Genomic DNA, 16,734 nt, shown 5'->3' on the forward strand with positions numbered 1-16,734 from the left:
TAAAACAGGCCACTTCCTGGAGCCAACCTGCAGGAGAAAACCACAAGAAAGACGAGGGAAGGTGAAGGAGTGCTGTTTACACCTCCACTCAACTGTTAGCTGACCCTCATGTTTGGGTTAGACAAAAAATATAAAATAATAGAAAGTGGCAAAAAAAAAAAATTAATTTAATTGAAAAAGAAAATCAAAAGTCAAAAGTTTGCACCCTTTTCGTTCTTTTCATCATGTAAAAAATAAGGTATAACAAATTAGAAATTCAATTAAAAAACAAAGCAAAAGACACACCTCTTCTCATTCAATGTGTTTTCTTTCTTTATGATAAAAGAAATATAATAATAGAAAATAGGAAACTAAAGAAAACATGTGTATACCAAATTATAAATTTAAATAATAATAAAACCCTCAAAAGTCAAAAGTTTGGACACACCACTTCTTATTCAATGTGTTTTATTTCTTTTTATGATAAAAACAATAAAATCAAATAATAGAAAAAAGCAAACCAAAGAAAACATGTGTATAAAAAATAGATGCTTTGATGGAAAAATTTCAAAAGTGAAAAGTTTGGACACACCTCTTCTTATTTAATGCGTCTTCTTTCTTTTATGATAAAAAATAATAATAATCAAATAATAGAAAATAGCAAATCAAAGAACAACAAATAACAAATTAGAAATTTAAATGAAAAGCAAAATCAAAAGTAAAAAGACACCTCTTCTTATTATATGTGTTTTCTTTCTTTATAAAAAAAATAATAATAATAGAAAGAAGCAAATCAAAGAAAATGTGTATTACAAATTAGACATTTAAATGAAAAGCAAAATCAAAAGTTTGGAAACTCCTCTTTTTATTCAATGTGTTTGATTAAAAAAATGTGTATTGTAATGTATCACAGGCTTTATGCAGCCATAGAAGCCTCTACAAAAAGTGGGACTATAATCCAGAGATGATAAACAATGTTTCTAACGGTGAGTTCAATAATCTTACTTTCAATAAACCACAACGGTACTGACCTATAGGCCAAAACCAGTACAGAGCCAGTTCCTGCAGAAGAACCTGTCAGAAACTTTATTTCAGATGGGGTGGGATAACACTCAATCCAAGAGATAGAACCAACAGAATATATGTCTATTTAAATAGAAAGCTTGTGTCAGAGATAAAGATAGACACAGTGTCAGGCTGTCCAATAAAAACTGGTTCAGCCCATTTGACCTTTGGACTTGTGTAATGTGGCCTATCACCTGAAATGGGTTTGCCACCTCTGCTATAAACCATGGTTGAATGTACTGTGTTTCTGTATGCATTGGTTATCTGACTGATGATGTGGGCCCTAAATTACTGCTATCATAAAGGATTGGTACACACAGGAGCATGTAAATACACACAATTCTGTGATCCTCCTTCTCTTTTACTCCTTTACTTCTTTACTCCAAAATCTATACCATTAAATGCTTTAGTATTTTATTTAATGAAAATATTTCTTTGTCAATTAAAAATTTCACCTCTGTTAAATGTGAAGGTGTGAAGTTTATGTGATATTCAGCCTGTTATGTGTCACTAATTACCTTGCCCCTTTAAACCCATGAAAGGTTCCATATACTTTGCACATTTGAACTTGGAATAGCCAAACTCAGAAGTTTAGGCCCGACTGTCCATCAAAAGTATACCTAATCCTCTTGTGTGCAAAGTGAAGAGACAGACAACTGTACAGTAAACATGTTGTTTTAATCAAGCTTACGTGAGAAAAACACACCGGGGAGCATTTTAAAAACATCATTGTTACTGCATTAATTATTCAAAGCCTGTCCTGCAGCTGTTAATAGCACTTGATGAAGCAGACAAACAAGGGTCCTCTGTGGAAAGCCTTGAGTGTGTAATGGGCTTTGGTGTCATGGAGCTCCTTCAAACTCACTGAAGTGACGTACTTCAGCAGAAAGCATAAGCTGGCTTCTTATAACATAACTGAACATTGCACAATAATTAACAATGTGTTTTCTGTATCGTATGAGCCTTTTTCTGCTTAAGAACATGTATAGACTTACAGCTCCTTTACCTCTACCTGCTTTGGTGTTTTGAATTGTCTGCGTAAAGCTTGAGCTCCACAGTTCCCAAGTCCATGTCCACAGAGTCTGAATTCATCATAGTTAATGTCCCAGAGGAAACAATGTTTTCACTTCCATGACAGGATTGGACACATGATAGACAGATGAAGCATTAGTGATTCATAAAAGTACTAATGAGGGCACTAGAGACCAGGCATGGAGGCTGTTGGTGTACCTGTACCCCTGAGCTTTGATCTGTCTATCTCAAATTTGCTGTTTCATCACTTAGTTTTGGGATATGATTCTGTCTGAGGCCTACTTTGTTAACCTCACTGATGTGTCTCAGAATCTACATAATTGTGAAAAAACAACAGATTTAACATTGTTAATACCCTTTTTGATCAACTTACAAGAGAAATATTGGTGACCCATCCCAGTCTGAAGGGATCAACACAATGTCACCCAGCAGTATAGTGTACAATAGTTTCTGGGGCAGCAGTGGTTGAATTCCTTGCCTGAGGGCACAACCAGGGGTAACCAATATCTGTGATTTGATCCTCCCAGTTTCTGGGCCTTCACTTACCATTAGCCAAAATCAATAAATCATCCAAATCACATTTTTTAAATATTTTTTAAAAGCACCAGATGACTAGAGTACCTTTAAATCTCAAAGAGAACATTTTGCAGTATTTTTTAGGATCTTTTTAATGTTTCAGGAAGGTTAGCCTGTAAAATAACAGAAAAAATGTTCCATCATCAGTAGAAAAAGCATTCAGATTACACAGGCTGTGCCTGAAACCTGAAACACAAAAAAATGCTGACTTGTTTGACTTAGAAGGCAGTTTAGTGATAAAATTCTTTGTATCTAAATTAATAGGGAGCAATACATCCTGATGTTGCCAAGACAAGGACAAGGACAACTTTAAATTTAAATGTTTAACAATATTGTCATTAAATACGCAGAATAAAATAAAAAAAATAAAGGACTAAACTTGGATTCATTCATGAATGGGTGCCTTCCTGCTTTAAAATCCTGCATGAGAAAAGCATTTTGTACGTTTCAGAAAAACACAGAAAAAAACTAAATCTTGGCAAATGAAATTATCGAATTTCAAGGCAATAAATCTTTTTTTCTCTTAGTATAAGAATTTGTGTCTTACTAAGCATTGTAAGTCTTGCTTCAACTTTTCACCTTAATTTTAGTAATGTGAAAGCAAAATAAGTACAAAGTCATTTGTGTCCAACTTTAATATACATTTTCTACTTGATTCAAGTCTTAAGTCTTAAATCTTACTAAGAAACTTTGCTTACACCACTGGCAGATTTTTATGCCTAATATAAGTACATACATCTCAATATATATATATATATATATATATATATATATATATATATATATATATATACAGCTCTTTATAACAGACCAGCTCTAAATAACAGACCACTTCAGACAACATTCGGACAACATTTCTCCCAAATATTATTATTTACAGCATTTATTTGCAGAAATTGAGAAATAGCTAAAATAACAAAAAAAGATGCAGAGCTTAAATACCTCATATATGCAAACAAAAGCAGTTTATAGTAGATTTTTTTCCTATACCAGTCTTTTGAATACCACACACTGCTTTTGACTAATTTTATGTCACTCCTGGTGCAAAAATTCAAGCAGATCAGTTTGGTTTAATGGATTGAGATCATCCATCTTCCTCTTGATTATATTCCAGAGGTTTTTAATTTGGTAAAATCAAAGAAACTCACCACCTATTGGTAAGAAAGGCCCAGAAACTGGGGGGTTCAAATCAAGGATGCTGGTTACACCTGGTTGTGCCCTTAGGCAAGGTAAGGTATTCAACCTCTGCTGCCCCAGACACAATTGTACACTATACTGCTGGGGGACACTATGTTGTTCCCTATACATGATACTGATATCAGTAACAGTTCTGACCTCGGACAGAGCTAAAGATGACAGTCTGGGAGATTTTAGGAAATATTTGGCTGGACAGGCCATAACATAAGGGTGAATAGCTGTCTAACCAATGGTAAACTCTAAGATCTTTAGCTAACTGTTTTTTGGAAATGTATACACATATCTAAATGTTTAACTGAAATCCTGTCAACTTAAGTGTGACATAATTCCCAGCTCAGACACCTGACATTAAAAGTAAATGGAATGGAGCATTAATCATTTTTAATTAAAATGAAATGCACATGGTTTCTAGGAAGCCATAAGAAACCCACCTGACCACCCCTTCCACCAGCCACCCTCCCACACACACCTAACACACACAATCACATACACAAAAACACACACACATAGACTGATCCACCCTGTCGAGCCTATATAAATCCAGGAGTTATAGGCATTTGCAGCGACGAGTGACCAGTAGCAGATGGAAGCATAAGTGTCTGTTGTATTTGTTCATTCTAAAATATAGGTTTGTATCTGTTTGTATCTGTCTGTCTGTCTGTTTGTTTGTCTCTTCCATGCATTTCTATTTTGAAAGCACTTGCTTTGATCTTGATATTTAACTTGTGGTTTTTGCTGTTTAAATGGAAAAATTGAAACTCCAAAAAGGAACTTTTCCAGGAGAAGAAAAATGATTTCTCAATGTGTGTTAATGTACAATGTTTTTTTATTCCCTGTAGTTTTTGACAGCTGTTGTGTTCAAATGATTTTCAAATGTAAATGTAAACTGAAACAGACAAAAAATGAAGATACATGCTTGTTTTTTTGGGCTTCACCAATATTAGTGTAATTTATGTAAGACAGTACTTTAATACTATTGTTTTTAACACTATTAAGTCAAAAATCCACCACAAAATCTCATAAATAATTTCATAAGTCTTATGTTTATTTGTCTGCAGCGCATGGAGGCGACCAACGGCACAAATAACATGCAGTTGTTCTCGTATGAGCAGGTCTACAAGGTGGACTTTGATGCTGCCACTGGGACTAAGATTGCAGTGGTGGTGCTCATGGTGGTGTTCTTCGTCTACATAAACTGCATCATGCTTTTCGCTCTAAAAAGCAAGTCCACTTTCCACGAGTCTCCTCGCTACATTCTGTTCGGCCACATGCTGTTCAACGACTCTGTCCTGCTGTTGGTCACAGCTGTTATGTATGGCATGTCCCTTGCTCTTCTTCATGTAGCCAAGGCCTTATGCTTACTGTTGGTCCTCATCTCTAGCTGCACTTTCCAGAATGCTCCTCTGACTCTGGCCCTGATGTCTCTGGAGCGCTATGTGGCAATCTGCTTCCCTCTGAGGCACGCCGCCATTGCCACCCAGAAAAGCACAGCCATTGCCATAGGAATCATTTGGTTCCTCAGCTCCCTGAACTTTGTAACTGACATCATATATGAATTCATCATCGATCCCAATCATTTAGTCAAAATCACGTTTTGCACGCGAGAGAAACTATTCGTGACCAAGTGGCAGGCTGATAAAGCTCAAGGATTTGACATTCTTTATTTTGTTTCAGTCTTGCTGATCATCATCTTCACCTACATCAGCATTATTGTGGCAGCCAGGTCTGTGTCCTCTAACAAAGACTCTGCCCACAAAGCCCACAGGACTGTACTGCTGCATCTCTTTCAGCTGGGCCTGTGCCTCACCTCATTTCTATACAGCACCATAGAGAGAATGCTGTATATGATGACTGGTAGCAGCAGCTCTCTCTTTATACATCTGCGATATCTGAACTTTCTCATCGTCCTGATTCTGCCTCGCTGTCTCAGTCCTCTTATTTATGGGCTGAGGGACGATGCAGTGCGGCCTTTATTCAGATACTATTTCTGCTATGCAACTAGAAAAGTGAAACCTGCATCCAATGGTGTCTAGAGTGTATCTCCAGCATGTGACACCAAGCACAGATTACCATTTGTTCTTTTTGTTGGTTTATATCATTTTCTACTAGAAGACAATGTAAAAAAAAAAGGTTTTAAATATTTCCCCAATTGTGTTCAGTTGAATTCTGTTGGCCAATAAATGTTCTAATCGCACAAAGAGCAGCTTACTTTTGTGAAATATCAACTGTATCAACTGTCTTTATATGATTAAGAACTCTATTTTTTATATGTGTATGTCCAGGTTCAGAATATGAATATATGAGAAATGGCATTATATTATAAGCCAAAATGTACTAAAATGAATACAGCACATTTTTACTGCACATCACTTGTTGCTCAACCCAGCAGCCACTGTCTTACCCTGTCTAGTAATAAACAAAGGACCACCATGGGATCTCCAACCCCCACCAAACTACTAATTTTTCAGTACAGTAGTAAAATCAACATGATAATGTTATAATATTGTGTGTTTCATTGGTACACACTAAATTTTCCAGTGTTAAATCAACACATATAGTGTTAAATTACACTGCCAGTTGATTCTGTTGCACCTGCTCAAGCACTGCTCATGTGTTTGTGTGCTGTGCTCAGTGACATGATTCCACCTGAGGACATGATGACCAATATGATCAATAGAGCAAAGGTTTTTTGAATACTGCATATGTCTTATTTCCAGATTACGAAAATGTTACAACAGCAGCATCTAATCCATATTTTTTTGCACATTTATGCAGTCTAAATTCAGACACTAGTAAAGAGAAATGAAAAACAGGAGACAAATAATAACTGGTACTTTAAAAATTCTCAGATTTTGCATGTAGTAGGGTGGTGTCGCCCAGACACTTTTCTAAATATTAATAAATATATTTTTTCTTTTCTAAATATTCAACATTTAATCAGATAAATTCAGTGGGCAGCTCATATTTGACTGTAAAGACAATTTCATCATTTATATTTCAACATATTTTTGTTCTAGAAATCAGGGCAGAACTAGTTCTATGGAACGTAAAATGTTTAATTCAAGCATTTGAATTGTTAAATGGTTTAAACAGAAGTGTAGAAGCAAAAATATACTTTTAAAATGAGCTGGTTTTATCTCCAGCACTAACACACCCTAACACACCTACAGTACGTAAATTAGGTCCTATATGAGAAAGTGCTTCTAAATGTATTTTTAAGTCTGTGACACATTTGTCACCACAGGCAATTTTGGTATATATGATCAATTGAAGTTTAATAAACACCCAAATGGTTCTTCAATCAAGTTTGGAAGAAAACATTCTGCCTTCTCTGAGGAAGCTGAAGCTTGAGTGCCACTGAACCTTTCAACAGGACAGTTTTCCCAAGCATACATCGAAGTCCACCCTTGTTTGATTTCAGGAGAAGTTATTACACTCTCTTGACTTGAACACTATTGAAAATGCTTTGTACAATTTGAAGAAAGCAACTGCAGCATGCAAATATCAGCAAACTGAAGTTAACTGCCCTAAGGTGAAGCTGGTGTCTGCCTATAATATAATTTAAAGTTAAGGTTGTATAATTGTGAGCGCAAATCTTTGCGCTGCAGATCATAATTCATAAAGGTTTAGCCTGACAAATAAACCTAAATGTATTTATTCAAGAACAAATATAGTTTTAGTTAAGATATTGAGCACCTACAGTAGCATGTGTGGGGCCACAATAGGGTGCTAATGGGGGAACACAGAAAATTTACATTTTACATTACATTTAAGGCATTCAGCTGATGCTCGTATACAGAGCGACTTACAAGGTTATTCTTATTACAGAGGTGAACCAATGCAATGTTAGAAGTCTGGCCCAATGATTCTTATTTGTGTAGCACAGCATAGTTACCCACACCTGGAACAGAAGGGGACCTGAAACAAAAAAGTTTAGAACTGCTGCCCTAATGTATTAAGAATGAAACATAAGATTAAGGGATCTATGTTACAATCCTTACATGTCAGATCAGAAAGCAATTTAGTACACTGAGGGAATTTTTAAATATAGGGAACGGTTAATCTCTCTCTATCTCTCTCTCTCTCTCTCTCTCTCTCTCTATATATATATATATATACATATATATATATATGTATATATATATATATATATATATATATATTTTTTATATATACACTTAATTTGACTTTATAGTGCAATTATTAGTTACAGAGCCCCTGGATGGATGTGGTGTATTTTTTTTACGTAAAAAAAGTGGAGAGCACCACATACAAAGTGGTGAGCACCAGATAGTAGGTGGTAGCTAAGTACTAAGTAGCTAATGTTAACTACTTTATTTCAGTAAGGAATGTTTTAGCTAGATAGGTTAGCTAACGTTAAATTATGTTATGTAATAACAAAAGTTTGGGAGAAGGACCACGCCCGAACTCTACGTTCTAACTCCACCCCGTATCAATCAACCGTCCTATAAATACCTCCCCTAACTAACTACCTCTCGTGACGAAAACTTCGCATCAGTCGAATCTGCCGCACCCGCCTGCTAGCATTCGCTCGTTCTCCGTCATGGACCTTTAACTCACCGCCTCCGACGAGGACCTCTTCCCTCCTGGCCAGCCTGTCTCCACTCCTGCTCCACCTCGCCGGGCTCGTCGTCTGAATTCCGTAATCTCCATTCCGGCTACTCCTGGTTCTACTCCGGCTACTGCTTATTCTTCCTCCCGGGTCGGTCGTCCTCACCAGTGCACCCCCGGATCTCGGCACTCCTGCCGCTCTTCTCCCCCTTCCCCTACTCCACCTCGCCGGGCTCGTCGTCTGAATTCCGTAATCTCCATTCCGGCTACTCCTGGTTCTACTCCGGCTACTGCTTATTCTTCCTCCCGGGTCGGTCGTCCTCACCAGTGCACCCCCGGATCTCGGCACTCCCGCCACTCTTCTCCCCCTTCCCCTACTCCGCCTCGCCGGGCTCGTCGTCTGAATTCCGTAATCTCCATTCCGGCTACTCCTGGTTCTACTCCGGCTACTGCTTATTCTTCCTCCCGGGTCGGTCGTCCTCACCAGTGCACCCCCGGATCTCGGCACTCCCGCCGCTCTTCTACCCCTTCCCCTGCTCCTCCTGCGCGGGCTCGCCGCTCCGGACGCCCGTCTTCCTCGGCCGGCCTCGCCGGCCCTGGGCCCCTCTCTCGCATGTCCGATTGGACTGTTGTTAAGCTGCAGCGGGTTTTTGAAGGGCCGCGGCATCCCTTTCCCCCGTTCTGCTCCAAAAGCAGAACTTTTCACTGGACCTCTGAACAGCGCACATGAGCCGCACCGGCGTCGCGGCCTGATGACGTCACCCGCTCAACTCGCTGCCGCTGCAGCTCTCGCGCCCCTGGCGCGGCACCAAATTCGCCTCAGCGCCTCGTCTCTCGTCTCTCTCGTCTCTCTTCCCCTCTGTCGTCCAACTCCCCCTCCTTCTGTCGTCCAACTCCCCCTCCTTCTGTCGTCCAACTCCCCCTCCCTCAGTCGTCCAACTCCCCCTCCCTCTGTCGTCCAACTCCCCCTCCTTCTGTCGTCCAACTCCCCCTCCCTCAGTCGTCCAACTCCCCCTCCCTCAGTCGTCCAACTGCTGTTCTCCAACAGTGTTGCCGACTTGCCAACGTAGTTTTTGTTTGTTATTGAGAGTTTAAATGAACACACGTGCTCTTCAGTTTCTCCTCAGCGAGCAGCAGGTGCTGCCGCAAGCCCTGCCCACGACACTCACAGCGCAGTCTCAGTCAGACCACACACTCACACCGCTCTTCAAACACGCTGCAACGAACTGCGCATACCTAAAGCCGCCGCTGACTGTCAAAAAAAAAAAAAAAAAAAAATTAATCATGTAATTTACGTTAAAATGGAGTTATTTTCAGAAGTCTCTGCCTATTTATAAAAGCAACGGACGTAGTTCATTTGTTAGAGTTCATTTGTAACATTCTAACATTTAAGGGGTTTTCATCACAAATTGCAGCCATGGCTACTTTCCTTACTGAGCAGTTGGCAACACTATTCTCCAACCCGTCCCTTCCAGCCAGCCTTTCTCCTTCCTTTACTCCGTCAATTCTCTTCCCGCCTCCTCTCTCGCCGTTTCTCACCGGGCTGCAGCACCCGCTCAGCTCCTTGCTGGAGCTTCATGACCTTCATTCTCTATCTACAGCGCCGCCCCCTCTCAGCTCGCGCTGCGGTTCATCTCCAACACTGGAACCCTGCTACATTCCAAGACGCCCCGGATCTGGAACTTCATTGACGTATGTTTGCGGGACGAAGCTCCCCATCCCGCGATGGGCCTGGCTATCTAAGGCTGACGTGGTTTCGGCTTTCAAAATCCTCCCTCTCCATCCTGACTCCTGGCGCCTTTTCAGAGTCCGTTTTTCAGTTCACCTTGCTTCGGGTGCAAAGTAACCCCAAGCTTCGATTCCTTTGCTAAGGCGCTCTGCTGGATTTGCTTAACACGGGCCCCAGTTCGTGCTCCACCTCCTGGGTAACTTCGTCGTCGGTCCTCCTTCCTCGCCCCTCTTGATGGGTCTTGAAGCCACGACCAGCGCTTTCACTCGCCTCCGTGCCCCGCCGTCGGAGAACTCCGTTGGTCCCTCCACATCTCTCGAGTTTCTTGGGATCTTTCTGGACTCCGCCTCCTTTCAAGTCTCCCCGCCCGTACCTAGCACCGTCTTTCCCCCCCCCTCGGCCACTTTATTCACAACCCAAAATCTAACCCAGGGTCGTTCTTTCATTTCCCGCCTCCTCCGCTTGGCTTTTCGTCCGAGCCCTCCACCATTCGTTATGCTCAACTGATACTGCACGTCAGAGCTCCATTTCTGGCTGTGCCTCCTCTGCAATCGACCGGGTTTTTCTTCTACGCCAACGCAGCTTCCAGCTCTTTTGATATCAAGCTATTCACAGATGCCGCTCCTTCCTCTGGTCGCTTCTGCTTGGCCGGAGAACTTCATGTGCTCCGCCGCGCGATTCTTCTGCGCTCTCTGGACTTATATGCGGTCCTCGTCGCTGCCCTCCTTTGGGGACATGAATGGTCAGGAAAATCAATTTTACTCCATTCAGACAATCTCGCCGCGGTCCACATCATCAACAAAAGTCGATCAAAATCGCTAGACATAATGCCTTTTATCCGTCGCCTCACTTGGCACTCCATTAAGCATCAGTTCATAATTAAAGCTGTCCACATCCCAGGTTTATCCAACTCTATTGCTGACTCTCTTTCTCGCTTTCAATTCCAGAAATTCAGATCCTTGGCTCCGCATGCAGACTGCAACCCAACGCCGGTACCTCCATTTTCACTAACTACACTACACCTAACCCCCGTCTGAACGAACTAATCCTCCAAGCACAACAAACCATCCTTTCAGCCGTTTCCCCACAGACACTCTCTACTTACTGGTCAAGCTGGAAAGCATACAAAAATTTCCACTCCACACATAATGTATCTTTCCCTTCTCATCATCCATCCGTAATAGCAGCTTATATTACTTTCATTCACACTCAACATTCAGCCCGTTCCTCATCACTCAGAGTCCATCTGGCAGCTATCAATTTTTTCACTAAACTAATTACTGGCATACCACACCCTTCCTCTAATCACCCTCAAATTTCCCTTCTCCTGAAAGGAATCCAAAAATCAGAAACTCCATACTCACACGAACGAGCTCCCATCTCACCAGAAATCCTCCATCGTTGCATTCAAACCCTCCGATCAGGCTTTTACCCTCCGACAACATCCTCCACGCTCCAATCGCTATTTCTCCTGGCATACTTCGGATTCCTCAGATGCTCAGAATTCACTTCACTAAAAATCTCCCTCAACTCCTTTTCATACCCCCTCATATCAGATCTCAGCATCCTGGACTCGGATACTCTCACCTTTAAAATCAAGCGAAGCAAAACTGACCAACTTGGCAAAACCACGATCCTCCATCTGTTTAAACTTGACTCACCCCTCAGCCGTGCGAACCACTCGTCCACCACCTAAATCTCCGGCTCTCTCAACAAGCATCACCTTCGGATACTCTGTTCACTACGGAATCTGGTAGTATAATCACAAGGCACTGGTTCCACACACATTTCCGCCGCATCCTTTCAGTCAACGGTTACTCACCAGACCAATTCTCCGCCCACTCATTCCGCATCGGTGCAGCATCCAACGCCTCCAGACAAGGAATCCCCGAGCACGTCATCAAGCTTCTCGGACGGTGGTCTTCTCAGGCGTACCACTCATACATCCGTTCCAAACCAGACGATTTGAGACAGGCTCATCTCAAACTAGCTTCATTATAAGCTCCATATTTTGGGGATATAACTGCACGCTTCTTCAGCACGCAGTTCAGAACTCCAGCCCAAATTTCCCCGAGTTCCCTCCCCTTTTTTCTTCCTCCTTTTCTACTTCTATAAGGCGTGGTCCGCACTTAGCAAAATGATGTTATGTAATAACAAAAGTTTGGGAGAAGGACCACGCCCGAACTCTACGTTCTAACTCCACCCCGTATCAATCAACCGTCCTATAAATACCTCCCCTAACTAACTACCTCTCGTGACGAAAACTTCGCAACCCACCTCCTCCCCAACAACCCCCTTTTTTCTACTCTTCCACTTCTCATTAAATAAAAAGGGGGGGATATAACTGCACGCTTCTTCAGCACGCAGTTCAGAACTCCAGCCCAAATTTCCCCGAGTTCCCTCCCCTTTTTTCTTCCTCCTTTTCTACTTCTATAAGGCGTGGTCCGCACTTAGCAAACTACTTTATTTCAGTGTGGAATGTCTTAGCTAGATAGGTTAGCTAACATTAACTACTTTATTTCAGTGTGGAATGTTTTAGTTAGATAGGTTAGCTAACGCTAGTTACGTATGTAACTGTGGTTATGTGAATAGTGGATGACCGCCAGGGCGGTGCTTAATGTGGATGTATCACTGCCGTGCCCACAGCGAACCGAGAGTAGTATGCCAACGAAGTCACTCACGTGACACAGCGTGTGACGCATGCAGGGGTATAATACCCCCTGGCACTCGCTGCTCCTCCTCAGTCTTGGTTCTTCTCGCAATCCAAGTGACCAAGAACCCTGGCGGTCATCCACTATGCACATAACCACAGTTACATACGTAACTAGCGTTATGTTTCATAGTTCCTGACCGCCAAGGCGGTGCTTAATGTGGATGAAACATACCAGTGATGTCACGAGGAGACTCCGGACAGAACCGCCGTAGATAAGCCCTCGGCGGCTGCCACATTCATACTGTAAAAACAAGAAAATGTGCATGGTGACGACCATGTGGCCGCTGCACAAATCTCCAGTAGAGACACTCCTCGAAGCGCAGCCCAAGATGTGGCGATACCCCGAACAGAATGTCCTGTAGTCGGGGCAGACAGGGGACGATCTGCAGCCCTGTAGGCCCCTTGAATAACCTCCAGCCAGTGGGACAGACGCTGCTTCGAAAGTGGTTTTCCCAACTTTGCAGCAGAGAAACACACAAACAGCTGATCCGTCTGACGAACAGCCGTTGTAGCTGACACATATGTCCGTAAAGCCCTAACAGGGCACAATTTCAGCCTCCTGGTATCAGAACTGTCCACATAGGCTGGAAGATCAATGGTTTGGTTCACAAAAGCAGGATTCAACACCTTAGGCAGAAACGCAGTGTTCAGCCTCAGTCTCACACTGCAGTCATTCAAGCCCATTGTAAACACAAGGGGCTCACAGATAGCCATGTAGCTCACATCTCCGCTTCGCTGTGCAAACAGCCAGCAGGAAGGCAGTTTTAAGAGAGATCCATTTTTGCTCCGCCAGCTCCAGCAGTTCAAAAGGAGCTTCACAAAGAGCTGGAGTTGCTCCGGACGTGGGTGCCACACTTGTCCGTTCAGTTGTGAAAGCAGATCCGCTCGACTCGGGAGTTCCCATGGAACCCCGCAGAGTAAGGACAGCAGAGTCGAAAACCATGGTTGGTACGGCCACCTCGGGGCCACCAAGAGTACCCGATGCTGTTCCCGACGCACTCTGTCCAGTACAGCCGGAATCAGTGATAAAGGGGGAAAAGCATAGAGCAGGGTTCTTGGCCAGCTGTGAGCCAGGGCATCCTGGCCCAATGGGCTGTACAGCGCCGTCTCCGAAAACCAGAGAGGGCAGTGTGTCGTGTCCAGTGAGGCAAAAAGGTCCACTTGAGCTTCTCCGAATTGTTCCCACACCAGCTGCACTACACCTGTGTGCAGTCTCCATTGCCCTGGGTGGAGGGAACGGCGAGAGTGCATCCGCCGTGACATTGGTGGCGCCCGTCACATGAGATGCTCTTAGAGACAACACTCTGGGGTGAACCCACGTCCAAAGCTCTTGTGCCAGTGCCAGTAGCCTGCGGGACCTCGTTCCGCCGAAGTGATTCACATGATAGACTGCTGACATATTGTCTGATCTCACTAAGACATGTCTGCCGCGGAGCACCAGGAGAAAATGTCTCAGGGCGAGCACTATCGCTCGTAACTCCAGGATGTTGATGTGGTCTCGTGCTTGCCGCCTGCACCAAGTTCCTTGTACAGCTCTGTGGTTCCAAACAGGCCCCCAACCGGTGGCTGAAGCATCCGTAGTAATCACTTCTCTGCGAGAAGGAATCTGACCTATCGTCACTCCTGACAGCAGGAAGGGTGCAGATTTCCAGATGTCGAGGGCAGTCAAACATTTGCTGGAAATGCGAACGAGTGTGTGTCTGTTCCATACAGCGTCCAGTTTTAAACTGATGAGCCACATCTGGAACGGTCGGATGTGGAGCTTCCCCAACGCCACAACCTGTGCAGCAGCTGTGAGAAGTCCCTGCAGGCTCAAAAGCCTCAAATATTGTACCTTGGCGCCTCGTCTGAGGCTGTGAATGGCCGATAATATAACCGCAGCGCGAGCTGGAGGTAGGTTGGCCAGCATGTGACGCGAATCCAAGACCATGCCTAAGAAGGTTATGTTCTGAGTCGGCGTCAAAGCACTCTTGTTCCAGTTCACCGCGAGCCCCAGTGCCTGCGTGTGCTGCAGCAATATGAGTGTGTCTGTGTGAGCCCTCTGCTCCGAGGGGGCACAGAGCAGCCAATCGTCGAGATACGGTAAAATCTTTAGCCCCTGAGCCATGAGGGGGGATAAGGCCGCCCGCATACATCTTATGAACACCCTTGGTGCCAGTGAAAGGCCGAACGGCATCTAAACTGAAATACCTTGTTTTGAAAAGCAAACCTTAGAAAACGTCTGTGTTCTGGAACAATTGGAACATGAAAATAAGCATCCCTGAGGTCTACCAGGGTAAACCACTCTGCTTCGGAGACCGCATGGAGAACAGTCACGGTGTGTAACATCCGAAACGGGAGAACCTTCAGAAAACTGTTCAGCCGACCTCAGATCGGCCTCAAACCGCCGTCTTTCTTTGAAACAACGAAATAAATTGAGAAGAACCCCTCGGGGTGAACTTGAGGGTCTACCAACTCTATGGCTCCTCTGGCCAGGAGAGAGCTGATTTCCAGCGAGAGGCTTGCAGCCCGGACGGGATCCTGAACTGTGGTCACCGTAGGGCGAGAGCATAATGGTGGCCGGCGACGAAATTGCAGTCTGTAACCCTCTGTCATGGTGCTCAGAGCCCACGGGTCTGAGACCGTCTTTTTCCAATAGGCCAGATGTGATGGCGAGAGCAACAGTGCCACCAGCCGTAACGCGTCAGCGGCGATCAGGCGCAGCAGCTGTGTGCGGCTTGGGAGGGTGGGAGTGTCGTCTATTCTGCAGCGCGATGAGCAGGATGCAGAGAGAATTCAGCAGTCTCCCTATCCACGTCGCTGAGTTGTGCATCTTGACAACCAGCTCGTCCGTGCGCCTACACTCCGTGCTTGGGCAGCGAGGTTCCAGCCGAAGCACTTCATCTGGCAAATCCACCGTGGAAGCAACACAGGGGTCGATCGCGGGCATGGAGGCCAACCCATAGTCAGTTCATAGTCCGTTTCTGTCGGTCGACATGCTTTTTCACTCCTAAAGGCCGTCGAGAATTCGGACACGAAATCCTGACACGGAGGCACCACGAAATCTCCTGCTTCTAGGCGCTTGAACAGCGCGTTAGAGCGCACACTCCCCGCTGCTGGTGTGTCCAGGCCAAGCCTGGCCAAGGCTAACTTGAGCGTTTCCTCTACCAAAGCTCTGCGAGAAGCTGCGGAGGGTGGGTCCTCACTTCCCCTGGCTTCGCCTGAAGACAGGGAGAGTGGAGATTTAGGGGAGCTGTCGGTCGGAAAAGACTCATGCTCCATCTCATGCTCGAGAGCCAATCCCTGTGTGAAATCCGCGTTGGAGGCAGCTGTAGACAGAACGTCAAAATCAGCCTCCCGCCTTGGTGAAGCAGCCTCTTTCGATTCGGCCGAGGGGGTCTTGTCCGCTCGGTTCTCCGTCTGGCTGTTCATAGCTAAGATCAGGCTCTTTAGCTGGTGTAATTCCGATACCACCGAGTCCACGCGGTTACAAAGCGCTCCATAACTTTTCTTTGTTCGGGGTGGCTCTAACAAGCTATCCGCGCTCCTTTTTCCGCGAGCTTTGGGCGCTGGCGCGGGGAGGGAGGCCTCGCTTCGTGCTTCAAGGCCTGCTAGCTGCTCGTGGCGGGCAGCCATGGGTATCATAGCACAGTCGATGCACGGATCAGAGAGCGCTTCGCGCAGATGGTCCAAGCCCAGGCAAGATGGGCACAGCCGGTGTCCGCCATAGGGCTCCAGGATGGCCGGGCATTGCATACAGCCGATTGGAGATAGCATCGCTGCGCTAGCTAGACCGCGGTTCCGGAAAAACGCTGACAAAGGCCGCTCAAGTGGCCCCTAGCCACTGGCTAGCCTCAGGTGTCGAGCGCTATGCTGCACGCTAGCGTGAACT

At 44.5% G+C, this 16,734-nt stretch overlaps 1 protein-coding gene across 1 annotated transcript; it reads left to right on the forward strand.

Annotated features, from left to right (window-relative positions):
- Positions 1 to 4,407: 4,407 nt before the first annotated feature.
- Positions 4,408 to 6,038, forward strand: LOC103028262 (odorant receptor 131-2-like). Its single transcript, XM_007254196.4, has 2 exons — positions 4,408 to 4,477; positions 4,908 to 6,038. Exon 2 carries the CDS (start codon positions 4,911 to 4,913, stop codon positions 5,880 to 5,882), a length of 972 nt encoding a protein of 323 aa, XP_007254258.3. The 5' UTR covers positions 4,408 to 4,477; positions 4,908 to 4,910; the 3' UTR covers positions 5,883 to 6,038.
- Positions 6,039 to 16,734: the final 10,696 nt, after the last annotated feature.

This window comes from Astyanax mexicanus, chromosome 17, assembly GCF_023375975.1.
Source record: "Astyanax mexicanus isolate ESR-SI-001 chromosome 17, AstMex3_surface, whole genome shotgun sequence".
Lineage (NCBI taxonomy): Eukaryota > Metazoa > Chordata > Actinopteri > Characiformes > Acestrorhamphidae > Astyanax > Astyanax mexicanus.

Excerpts from the sequence above, each read along its gene's own strand:
- LOC103028262 (XM_007254196.4), top strand. The coding sequence starts at position 4,911 with ATGGAGGCGACCAACGGCACAAATAACATGCAGTTGTTCTCGTATGAG.